This window comes from Chelmon rostratus, chromosome 23 (assembly GCF_017976325.1).
Source record: "Chelmon rostratus isolate fCheRos1 chromosome 23, fCheRos1.pri, whole genome shotgun sequence".
Taxonomy (NCBI): domain Eukaryota; kingdom Metazoa; phylum Chordata; class Actinopteri; order Chaetodontiformes; family Chaetodontidae; genus Chelmon; species Chelmon rostratus.
Genome location: NC_055680.1, coordinates 7,681,951 through 7,695,372, shown reverse-complemented (window position 1 = coordinate 7,695,372; position 13,422 = coordinate 7,681,951). Strand labels below are relative to the sequence as shown.

The 13,422-nt window shown below is 44.1% G+C and overlaps 1 protein-coding gene across 1 annotated transcript in view; it reads right to left on the bottom strand.

Moving 5' to 3' along the window:
• The window catches only part of LOC121626946 (collagen alpha-1(XXV) chain), a 143,690-nt gene extending 130,603 nt beyond the window's left edge, over positions 1 to 13,087 (bottom strand). Inside the window, exons 1-2 of the mRNA XM_041965702.1 lie at positions 12,836 to 13,087; positions 12,651 to 12,720 (exon numbers count right to left, since the gene is read on the bottom strand). Coding sequence (XP_041821636.1) covers positions 12,651 to 12,720; positions 12,836 to 13,087 — 322 coding nt within the window. The remainder of the gene's footprint in view (positions 1 to 12,650; positions 12,721 to 12,835) is intronic.
• Between the last annotated feature and the right edge of the window lie 335 nt (positions 13,088 to 13,422).

The window sequence follows — 13,422 nt, the reverse complement described above, 5'->3', positions numbered from 1 at the left end:
AACTAATCTGGTCACCATCTTACTTACCCTGGGCACCAGAATTACTGTGGCAAGTGCAAACTAGTGGCATGTCATGTCATATTTAATCAGCTGACATGTGCAGTCATGTCTCTTCTCCATAATTTTTTTCCTATGGCTATTAAAAAAAGCCTCTAATGTTCAACTGTGGCAGCCGAGGCAGGGAGAATGCCGGGAAGGTAATTTGTTTTGAAGGTCAAGGACACGGTGATGGATCCCTACTCATCTTCTGCTGTTTAGAACTGAGAAAGAGATAATCCCTACCTGAAGCACCTCAAATCAGTCATGCTGACACCCAGTATATCTGCTAAGAAGGAAAGATCACCCACTCCCATTTTTTTTGTTCAGAGACTGACAATGGCGATAACCTTGACTAGTCATCACCCAGCGGCGCAGTGTCTTTGCGAAAAAGGCCGTCAGTCAATTTTCCCACTACTTTCAGCGGGTTTGACCATCTTAATCTGCTGCAGCTTCAAACTGGGAATATAAATACTGCCATTCACTTGCACTATACAGACCCTGGGGAACCAGCGAAAACACTTACGGGTGTACTTATGAGACAATAAGCATTTACAGTGCGCTAAAGATTTAAGGAGCAGGGATGGCTCCAATTAGACAAATGGTTTCCTTAGACTTGGCACATTTTACCTTTGTCCATCAACAGGTGCCACAGAGGGCAACATCGTCCTTCTGGATCACAATCTGAACAGCCACCAAACCAGTTTATTAAGTGCATTACAGAAAGCCAGATAGGATAACATACCACCTACAATAGAGCAACAAACATACTCGGACACGATGATATATTCCAACACTTCCAGCCAGGTATACGCATGGAATTTTACAGCCTGTGTTGAATTTTTCTGGTGCATGCTCTACCTGAAGTGCCCTGCAGCCGACACAGCAGGCGGTAAGTGCAATGTTCTGTCTAAAATGAATGGGACTTCCAGCTCAAGCCAACATCCCGACACCGTCAGTCTTGTTGAGAACTTTGTATTGCAGTAACAAGGTGCAGCATGAGAATCTCATGAGATGTGAAACTGCTTGAGATAGCAGTGTGGCTCATGGGAGGTGGCTCATTAACCTGGATCCAGACGAAGCCTTGATGATTGGCGGTAGAGTCAAAAAGGTTATTAGATGTAGGACGAACGATAGCAACGTCTGTTTCAGAGCATTATAACCGTTAGATGACATTAGTTTGACATGATGCTTCCATTTTTTACTCCACAGACAGACATTGGAGGGGAATTGGGGTTCAGTGTCTTGCTCAAGGACACTTCGACATGTGGGCAGTAGGAATTACCATCCCTATGAAAAATGGATGACCCGCTCTACCACCTGAAGTACAGCTGCCTCCACAGCCATATGAATAGCATCATCACCATCACTGTCAGCTACTATGAGCTATAAGGTAAATATAAGGTTGAAAGTATATCACTGCCTCTGCAAATCTTGCAAAGAGACATGAAATACAAACTCTCAAACTTCTCAAATAGTGCTCTAAACTTTTCCAAAGTGTGTGTGAGGACACTGGGGCAAATGTATTATCACATTAAAAGCTCATAGTTAAGAGTAAACCCATAGAAAAACAACTAATCTGTACATCACCACAACGGGGAATTTGGGTCATTTACGAAAAATACATTAATATAAATTAATGCATTTATCTAAGTACGAGAAAGTAGAACGCTTTAAAGGCAACATTTGTGCCTGAGCAACGTTTGGATGTTCCGTTCAGCATTAATGATCATTATACTTTTATGCAAGACAAATGCATGAAATATGCATGAGGTATTCTGATTTACAATCTCAAAACATTCCCGCTCAGTATGCCCGATTCATTAAAACCTAACAGACACCAGTGCATGAATGCACACATTCCACTCATCGGCCTCAGAGTGAACAGCATGAATCCAGATGAATGGCATTATCAACTGAGATAATCTTTCTTCTCCAACAGTGTGCACTGGAAGAGGGAGAGGAAGCACCCTTGCCTTTAAATCAGTTGTCACAGCTCTTTCCATTGTCACTGGCCATTATGTTGAATTCAAATATATATTTGAATTCAGGATAATGACCTTTCAGCTGTTCAAATGACTGGTCGCTAACCCTCTTAGTTGCTGTTGCTACGCCTAAGCTTTATGTTTTAGCACTGTATATACATAACAACGATAATTGTGGCAGATTTGGCTCCCACTGCAAATTAATTTTTGCGACTACGTTCTTTGATTCCTCTAGCAGGTGACAGCCAATTATGGCATTGTCGCTAGCAGATTTTATCAGATGTATGAGCTAGCTAGCTAGCTTGAAAACTCCATCCACAGCTGACTTTTTAATTGTTTCCAGCTGACCTAAGTGTCTTAAATACACACAACTACTTCACACAACAGGACACACAAAGTGAATGGCAGAGATTTATACTTCACTGTTAGTATTTTCACAACACAAGGCTGCATTTCGCTTTTACAGTAGCTTAACATGGTTTCTGCTAATGCAACCAACAGCATGATGCTAGCTGCTGTGCTACTTGGATTTGGATTTGTAAAGCTAAGTTGCTACTGTAGCCTCCTTGAGGTAGTAAGCTAGCAAAGTGGACTTGCTAATGCTTGAAGTTGAAGTTATAGCTGAAAAACACACTGTTTAATCTATTCCACAAACATTTTGTTCTGTTTTGTTTTGTTTTTGAAAGGTTAAAAAGAAGACATGACCCTCTAAAGCACAGGTACTGAATATCACGCAGCTTGTCCGGCCTGCTGTGCCTGTTATGGTTACGAAGCTATGATTGTACACTTTTCAGGGAGAGGGTTGTGCTAACAGTTAGTTCTTATTATTAGTACTTATTTCATGAATTCATATCCCCTTCTTTCACTTTTACCATATTACTGCATGCCTAATCTTAAAAACCACAATCTAATTGCCACTCATCGTAAGAACAGACAAAAATACCTTCAATTATAAACAATTGCTCAGAATTTAAAAGTGGTCACAAACGAAGCAGCAAAAAAGCCTGCAGACAGGCGCAGCTCACATCGTTATGCCACAGTGTCCCAAATAGTACCTCCATCTAAGACTTGAAATTAGACAAACCTATTTTCAGGCGGCCACACGGAGCATCAGCGCCGTTTATCAAGCTGTCAGAAATTACAATTTAACCAGCCGTCTAGCCTGCTTGGACCATATCAAATGACCGCTCAATTAAATTAAAGTGCATAGGGTTGTCTGTCTCACCGCTGGGTTTTCCAGGCCTTAGCTGTGGCTTACACAGCTGTTTCTACCCTCTTCTTCATCAGATACAAGGGGAGGGGCCCCTGAAAGCAAGACTGTCTGTGCTACGGCCAGACCATGAGGCAACTCTCTGCATATCAATCCATCTTTACTGACCCAGTCGCAGTTGATGCATGTACAGGGCATGTACGTTCCCAGGTATGTTCAACTGGCAAATTGCCACATCCCCAGGCAATGTATTAATTTATGTGAGCCGTATATTTAATTGCATGTTCTAGATTAATTGCACGCTAACGGGAAAAGGGAAAAAAGTATTTATAAATATTGAGGAAAAATATCGTTACATAAGCCTTAATTAGAAAACCGCATTCTAGCCCATTTTTAACATCACAGCTTGTTGAGAAAATTCTGAATGGCTTGAAACCATTTATTTCATGCTTTCCCCCACTCTCAATTTAGAAAATTAAATATCATCAAAAGCCTTTGCCACTGGTAATAGATCAAGTTACAAAATCTACAGCGAGGTTCTGCAGGGTGTCACACATGGCTCCATGTCTCTGTGATACTGGCGGTTCTACATACGTGCGAGCGGGATCATCTGTGAGAGCACATATTTTGTGACACAGCTGTGTCCACGGGTGTGCAACAGCGTGTTTGTGAGTGCACATGGGCTCAAGTGTTTGCTCGGTGTCTTTATTACCCTCTCAGATCTGCGGCACGACTCACATTTCATGTCACATGTAGCACAGATTCGAGAAGGAAGGGTCGGCTGGCAGAGTGCAAGAACCCTGGTGAGTGTTGGTGAGGAGGGGGGCATCGAACAAGCTGACGCGATCTCAAGCACGACATTCTTGTATCTTCCAGCATGGAACAGGGCAGGGAAAGGGTTAAAAAACAAGAGGGTCCCCTTAGCTGACAAGCACACTGTCGTCTAATGGTGTTTGGCCCAGTGGACTAGAAACACCAGCAGTCTGATCCAACTGGACCGCTTTCTCTGAGTCCAACCTCTTGGTGGCGGCCCGGGGAAATCTGGGAGCACACAACATCTGGCCAGCCGCTGGGCAAGCCCTGCTTGCCTCCATCACTTTTTCCACTTGGAGAAATCGCCCGAATCCCTGCTGTCTTTGGATAGCTTGAGGGACTGCTTGTTTTTGCTGAAACTAAAGGGCTTGAAAATTGAAAAGAGGGCACTCGAAAATGTTAGCTCTAACAAATGCTTTGCAACGACCGTAAACAAATGTTCTGCAAGGTTTGCTGCCAATGTTGCGTTCGGTGTAGATTGATAAATCTTGCTTTAAAACCCAGAAATTAAACAAAGGACAATACAATATCAGAACAATTCAAATTCAGAAATGTCAGTTCAGAGAATTCATCTGGAAGATGCACTAGTAGTTAGGGACTGTACTAAAATTATTTGGGGTGACAGAGGGAGACAGATATTATAATTTTTTGGTGTTGTGTTTTTTGGTCAATGTTTATATTTTATTTCAACTTTGTGATGTTCCTGATATAAAAATGTTAAAGTGGTCATATCAGAAAAATGACTTGCATGTTTGCCATGGATCACAACGGTTCATTTTGACATTTGCAGAGGCCAATTCCAAATTGTCACCCCTTATGTTGGTACGCTCTTGGTTATCTTGCTGTTTAAATTGGGATCTAAATTTGCTTTGCCTTGTAGTTATTACTCATTAAATTGCACAAATTTCATACTGCAGTGTCACATTGAGAGACTGGGGAAGGGTGTTGCATTTTCTTTAAGGGGAGGGTCAAATAAAAATACTGACACACACTTGGCAGGGTCATGAATTTTTAAAACAGCACGCCAATCATTTTCATACAGTCCCTTGCAGGTTTAGGACAAAATGACAAATTACTTGGTGTCAAGATATGCTATTTTTTGGACTTAAGAACAGAACATAACAAGGAACATCTCTGAGCTCATGCTGCCCTCAAGTCTGTGGACTTACAGTAAATGATGCATACACACAAATAAAATAAACTGTCTCAGCAAACTACATCCATGCATTGTTTTCAAAATTGAAGACGTCGTTTCAGGGATGAATGGCGAATGGTGAATGGTGGCAACACCGTATGAACCATAGTTTGCATGTCAGGCACACACTGGCAAAATTATAGCTTCCTGGCTTGGCACATCCCAATTCTTTTTTCTTTTTTTCCTTTTTTTTTTGTACACCAGCCTGTTTTATTTGTAGTGCCTGTTCTTGTTAAGCTGATGGAGTACAGAGCAACTGCATCTGTGCCCCCCCCCCCATCCTCCATGCCTGCTCGGGCTGAGAGGCCTGGGGCACAAAGCCACAGGCGGTGGGGAGGGGTAGGAGTGCATGTGGGGAGCGCCTCGGGGGTTCCTAGTTCTCTTTGCTCGTCTAGAGCCCAGAATTTCCATGAAACGGGCGAACGCTGGCATCATCATGCCTTACTAGTGATTTGAAATTGATGACAGACACTGGAAAATCATTCGTACACTCAAAACAAATGAAATAAGAATTGTTTCACGGTGACAGACACTGAGGGCCAAATTGCATTCTAAATCAGAGAGCATGCACAATGTAGTTTGCATTTGACATTTTGCTAGCATCGTGCCAATAATGATTCCCAAACAGAAAATACTGACTGTGAATCAAAAGTCTCATGTAGAGACCTTGGATAAGACAGGCTGGTAGAAGAAATGCATTACATATTAAAGGTGACCTTTGGCGTTTTCTTGCAAACAGACATGTTTACATTCAGTGTTACTCACCAACACTCATTGTGTGCGTCCTTTAAGTCTAACAAACGTGTTGAATAAAACATTTGCACCAATCGTTTTAGAGTAAAACTTAAATCCTGTACATTTACATCCATGTGTACCAACTGGCAGTTTCTTACTCACTGACTTTGTTGGTACATCTCAGTATATCTTGACATGTTACCGCCACCTGTAGGTCAGTGGAATATTGTGAAACCATACGCAAAAATGTGTCATCACTCGCTTTCACGCATGTGCATCCTCGTACGCATGCACAAGGTTAAAAAAAATGAAAGAAAAACTGCTCCATAGCACTACTAGAAGTCAAAGTACACAAAAAAAATCCTCAAACATTGCAGTCGCCACGGCAGTCACAGAAAAATCACCATATTGAACAGTAGACCAGCTGTTCCACACGGGTGTCACATTAGAAAAGGCCCCCCTTGTCTATTAAAGTCTCTTTGAATGTTAGTGGGTCAGGGATGAGTGTGTGGGCTCGTGAAGGGACGGCTGAACATAAGCCATCACAAAAGAAGACTTCAGTCGGAGGATGACTGGAACTTTGAATCCCGTGTCAGAGTTCACCCAGCGGATGAGGCACTGAGTTTGTGAGCAGTCTTTTGTGGAGGATTTGCCACCCAGCACTGACAGAGGAGCGCTGGATCCTGGGAGAAGGAGCATCAAAGGGAACCAACAGCAGCGATTCCTCCTCCTGCACTCGAGGTTACAGGGCAACGGAGGGAGGGGTAATGTTGTATCACCACCACCTCCAAAGGGCCCGTTGAAGGTGAGGACACTCAGACGCTCGCCAGGCCTGCTATTGTGATGCTTTCATAACTCTTTCCCTCAATATTTAAACAACAAATTTGCCTTCCCTCAGGACAAACAGAAAGCATCTACAAGAGCAAACAACGAAATGGACACACTGCAAAGAACAGTGGCTCAGGCCTTCCCTCAAACATCATGCATGAGCAGATACTTTGAGGACCAAGGAAAGTTTGAATCCAGCACGTCCAATAGGAAAACCAATCAACTGTAATCAAACAACTTGGGTGACATCCATCAACAAGGAGCCGAAAGCCAACAAAGTAACTGAGGCCATAAAACCACACAGGAATAATTTTTCTCCACCTTTAACAGTTTGAATTTCATTGTCCAACTTTATGCTTTGATTACGCAGAAAGTGCACGGACTCCTGAGGGGAAAACATTAATTTTTATTACAAGCGCAGCCTATTTCTGGAGCGAATGCACGTCAAATAAGAAAGGGAGACAATTGTTTTATTCAATTGCGGGGTGTGCCGTTATGTTGTGGTGATGGAAATCCCTCCATTTAACTCCAAGTTGTAACCATAGCAGCAGCCAAGGCAGGATCTCCAAGCTTCCTACTTTGTTCCACACAAAATAACAATTAAGGATCCCCGCCAGGAAACGTTCAAGGACACGTGAGGCTAGCCATTAGTACACAAGCATTTCGACTCCACTCCATTCTTTTGGCCTTGTCTTCTTTGTCCCAGCCTGAGGTGCTTCAATCTCCAGCGGAGTGTTGTTGTGACATCGCTCACATGAAAATCATGTCATCTCCTCTCCATTCAGAGTCTCCCCTAAGGTTAATGTATGGTAAAAGGAGAAAAAGTGTGCCAGCCTTTCAAACCCCACAGTCATTAGTAGTGCTTTCAGCTGGCAAGCCTCGTCGTCTCCCATAAAAACTGCTGTGTCAAAGGTATAAAGAGACCATCTGTGCTATTTCCAGCATCCTGCCCTTTATAATAAACCTTGTATGAAAATTGAAAATTAGGGCAAATGCACCACTTCTGATGATTCATCATGATAAATCACATCATGTCACACTTTATTGGGATTGATGTAAAATCTGAGTTGAATGAGTCAAGCTTTTCATGTAAAAAAAAAAAAACTGATCCCTGCAAGATGTTATTCACTGCGGAGAGTACATTATGCTCATGATTTACATGTAGATAGCCTGTTATGCAATTTAGCAGCAATCAAAATCATAATTGCCCGTTCACCGTTGCCTTCAGGCAAGGCTTCCCAGGCTCCATCTTTCGTCTCCGGCTCGCTCACAAAGGCAGCCTAACCTGACTCACCTAAACGAAAGCAGCTGGCCACAGTGGCTACCTGGAAGTCTGCTTAGCTTTACCTAGCACTCAGTAATTACATGGCCATTAGGGCACCTCCCAGCACCAAACCACACAGAGGGCTAAATTCAAAAGCTGTCAGTGATTAATTACCAGTTGCCCACTGAGTTGAGGACATCTGAGGGGATTGGCACAACTGTAATAGTATCAGGCCACTGGGATTACACACTTTGTGAGGCAGAGAGGGGGAGTGGAACCCAGCTTGGCCACAAGGAGTTGAAATGGAGTGATTAGGTTGCGGGTTGTATGTATGTGTCGTTTTGATCCTGCTTAAGTGATTCAAATCTGGACTTGACGAAGCAAGCCAAACAGATATTGCTGCATCTGCTCCTGGTTTTATTTTGCAATCTCCAGACATAACAGCCAGCTGATATGACCCCCCGCTGCCCCTTTGCCCTTGACAACCAGCGCCGGGTGTTTAGTGGGGAAAAACAAAGTCCTGCACTTTACAAGTTGTTTGTTTCTGTTTTCTCAAGAGTACTTTGGCCGGTGTTTAGCAGCCAGGCTTTTTGAAGCGTTAACTTCAAGAAATGCTGTAGAACGGAGGAAAGTGGATGGAGGCGAGAGGGGGTTCGAGGCGTATGGGTGAGTAAACAGGGAACGGGCGAAGCACCGGTGCTTGCTGACTGCACATTTTATTATAGTCCCATTAAACAACAGGCCCTGCTCGGAATGCAGATCCCGGGAGAGGAGAAGGTACACAAAAAAATGAAAATGAAAACTGCCCGCCAATGCTGAAACAATTATTAGGAGACTTGCTTCACAGTGCGGCACACTGAGTGGGTGTGACTTCCGAGACTTCAAACCACCTCGCTTTGGTTTGCCCCCCCCCCTACACCCAAGACTATTTACACCAAATGTATGGTGTTAAAACAGTTTTTCAAACCTAGGCTTCAACATGAAAATGTGTCTCCCGGTCCCCACTTAAAAGAGCACTCCACCAATTTAGTATTGCACTTCTGTTGTTGGACTCAAGATGACGTGGAGGGCAACAGCGGGGGGGAAAAGCATCAAAATCGATTTGCGTGTGTAATGCTAGGAGCAGCTAACGTAGCCTCGAGCTACTAGCCTCAAGCAGAGCTGAGGAGTGGGCTACAGAGGACTGATAAGCACTTCTTTTTCTCTTCACAGCCTCAGATTTGTTTCATTCCCCTTTGATTCAGACAAACACATAAAGATTTAGTGTACTGTTATGCTAGCAGCTCTGTGACCCTGTATTGTACTCAATGATAGTAGTACTGAGAGCTAAATGCTAATAAAAATAATCACATCCTAATGCTCAGCAGGTATAATGTTCGCTTTGCTCACCATCATAGTGCAGCATGTTAGCATGCTAACATTTGCAGGTTTTACTGGTAATTGGTCATAAATCTAAGCGCAGGATTGATTTGAATTTTGACCACAAGGTGGTGCAAGATGAGAAGCTAACGCATCTGCAAAGTTGCCCCCATTTATCCCGAGGGAAACATGAACATCCAAACCAAATTTTAATGAAAATCCATCCAACGGTTGTCAAGATATTTCACGAGAAACCATAATTTTCAACCTCAAGTGGCTCCAGAGGAGAAGTCAGGGGATTACCAAAGTCAGCTGCATTCATCCTCTGAGGACCATGAATGTCTGTACAAGGTTTTGTGCCAATCCATCCACGAGACGTGGAGCTATGTCACTAAAAAACAAAATGTCAAACTCATGGTGGAGCTGGAGGAAAAAGTCAGACTATCACTTAAATCAGTAGGATTCCTTCTCTGGGCACCACGAATACGTGTGAGTCGTTGAGACTGTGGTGCAAGAAGAGATGGAGAAGAGATCACCACAGTCTGCTGCATTCATTCTTTGAAGATCGCAAATGTATGCACAAAATCTCATGCACATCCACGTAATAGTTGTTGGTTTCAGTCTGGATCAAAGTGGTTGACCCCCTGACCAACGCTGCCATCCCTCGAGTGGCTGAGCACAACCTCAGGTTCAGACCCTATCTCAGCCAAAGTGTGAAAATGCTTTTAGTCACTCAGGCGCTAATGACTGAGTGCAAAATGACTGCGAAACCAGACACTGAATGACAAATGGCACCATAAAAAAAACTTCACCTTCATTAAGCAAGAATTACATCAGCATGAATAAAATGTTCTTTAAGTTCACGGCCGACTTTCTTTGATGAAGACGGTACAAACTTCCTGTGATTCAGAAGCAACCTATAAAACATCCTGAAGCTACGGACCATTGCTCTGTCTTTGCAACCACTCCATCTTCTTTGACAGCAATAAAGTGAAGACTGTGAAAAGCACATTATGGTCCTCTCCTCAAAGAAAAAAAAAGCCACATCTGAGCCAGGGGCTGTCTTCTAGACAGAGGAGAGGATAAATATTGAGTGAACCCATTCAGCATTCATACTGTACAAAGATACTTGGCCTGAAAAAGCCCGCTCCAAAGCATTAACACAGCTGCATGTGTAATACACTTACGCTGCATGAACGTCCCAATATTAAAAACACTACAGATTCTTCAAAGTATACTGATGATATATGTGTTTTGTTTGTGATCGTGATAAAAAATGGAATCAAATTTGGGAGTGCCAGTTTCCGAGATCAAGCTCGGTGCCGCCTCGGGTTTAGCGTCATTGCGCTTCATTTGATGTGAGATGTTTTCATTGTTTTATTTCTGCCCTTTACAGAAAATGTGGTGGGAGAAAATAAATAGCAGACATATGATAGGGATTGAGAACAGAGAGCAGCATGATTGTGAACGTCTCATTATGGTTAATACTTCCAGTTCTTCTGGCTCAGTAATTCAGGCAGGCCCACTCAGCTGATGAGTCATTCACCACTGATAAACCACTTTCAGCAGCTTCTCCCTTCACCTATGTCTGATTATGACAGATGTTATCATCCCTTCATTGTGTTGCTGCATGCATCCGGTGGGGGGGCATCTGTTTGTTTGACAGAGAGGTCAGGGAGGATTCAGCATCTTGCCCAAAGACACTTCCAGCCTGCAGCACAGACGCTTTCAGACACCTGGATAGTCCATCCAGAGATCCAACAAGGCTGCTCTGCACCATGTCACGACTATGACTTCTCCAGCGAGGTCACTTGCAGTATGTTCGCACTGGCTGTATCACATTCCCAGCTGGATCAGGCTCAGGCCGCGACGCAGACGGATCCCACTTCGTCAAACTTCGGAAAAGTTGTGAAAACATGTCAGCTTCCCGCAGCGTGTCGTCCACCTACGCTGGTGGCTCGGCCACTACACATGCAGCCAGAAACACATGTGCCTCGCTGAGAGGGCACGGAAATGTTACCAACTTGTACGGTGACAAGTTATTTACAAAAGGCTAGATGTGCTTTCATTCCTCACATTCTGATTTCAAGGACTCCTTTTATCCACACTGAGACGGCCTGAGGATCCTGTTTTTCAAACCTTCTCCGATTATTGTGAAAAGTGGTGATCGTCAGTGACCTTGTAGACATTTTTGAGGGCTTCATAAGAATGTTTCACAGGCACAAAAAAGCACAAAACGCTACAAGAAAAAGCTTCAAATGTGAGTCTGGTGGATTCCTAAAGATATCCATATATCCTTGCTGTTCTATGAAAACCATGTATCTCCAAAATGCAAGCTTTTGATGAGTGAAGAAAAACCTGTTCTCCTGTGCATTTTTCAGACAATCCAACTGGGCTTTTAATGCTGCTTATTCATCTTAAGATGGAGGGTACGTTTAACACTTACTCCCTCATTTTATCTGACAAATTTAAATCGATCAAAATTGGAGAACAGAGACAAGATGCTATTTGTTGGCACCACACCAGAATTGGATGCCGGCTTATGTGGCGCATCCATGTCGTCAGGGAGCATCTGCAGGGTTCTTTTCACCTTTTTTCACCTCAGCCTCGCTGGAGCTGTCAGTCACACATTCAGGAGGAGCACTGACACTTTCTCCAAATGACGCGCAGTTGCAAATGCCATGGTGACATTTAAAAAATCAGGAGGGAAAAAGTGGCGTTACAGCTCAAACTGTGCACCATTCCACCCAAGACCCTGGAGCAGCATCTCCAGCACCGATGCACAGACTAACCCAACCTTGACTCCATCCCAAAATGATCAGAATGCCGACCCACACTGGAGGAATAAATGTTTCCATCTACTGGTGAGAAACGTGTATTTCAAGATCCTTTTTTTTTCTTTTCCTCTCCAAGTGGACAAGTAAGCAGCCAGCAAACAACCTCTCAGCACCTCTATGTATAGACCGCTGTTAAATACCTTTCTTTCTGTTCAGTGTAATGGACCAGTCAGCTGTCTGCATCCTTCACAGCAGACCTCTCCCAACTATCAACGCTGTCCAGGCGACCTGTCATGTGTCATCGGTTTCAATGAAATTAAATAAAGACCTGCTGGGAAAGCTTTCATTCATTCTCACACCAGCTCTGGTCTGAGTCGAGCACCAGCGTCTCACACACCAACAGACAGTCAGCAGGTCCAGAATGCACTGGGGCTGTACGCAGTTTTACCTGGGGGACAGTTGCATTCAGGTGATGCTTGTCTGGCGGTCCGAATCTTGACAAAATTTTCATAGGAGCGCTGAAATGTAAAAAGAATGGCATTTTCATTCATATGCACGCGGTGCTTTCAATTAAAAAAAAGTATTTTGTGGGGATTTCTCGGGTAAGAACAGTGGCAGCAAGTGCAGTCTTACCTGAGAGAGCAGCTCGTCCACTCTTTGATCAATCAGCGAATTAAAATCATCCATGGAGTAGCCAGGGGCGCGGACAAAGGTGTGCTCGCCATTCCCACTCTCCAAATCCACAACCCGGCTCTTGAGATCAGCTGCGTTCATGCTCAGGAGAACGCAAAAGGCGATGGACGCCACCGAACATAAAGACGAGATTATGTGCAGCACTGTTGTGCGGTAATAGTGTCGCTTCTGAGGCGCCACTTCTCTCTCCATGTTTCCCACGCACTTAGATGCTCCTCTTGCCTCCGCGATCTCCATTTAACTACAACTACACGCGCCGTTGGGAGCAAACTGCATCTGGCGCGGAGTCACGATTTTATGGCACGCTGTTGCCTGTGTGTACGCGCGCTTGTGAGCGTGTGTGTGTGTGAGTGAGTATGTGTGTGTGCCTGCTACGCGGCGTTCACGTCCAGTGACTTTGTGGTGACAGCGGCAGATAGATGAGTGCCGCTCCGCTCCTCCTCGAGTCCACCTGTCCGACGGCGCGTTGTGGCTTCTGCAAACTTGTTGCGCCGAGCCCTGCACAGTGGTGCCGCGGAGGAAATGGC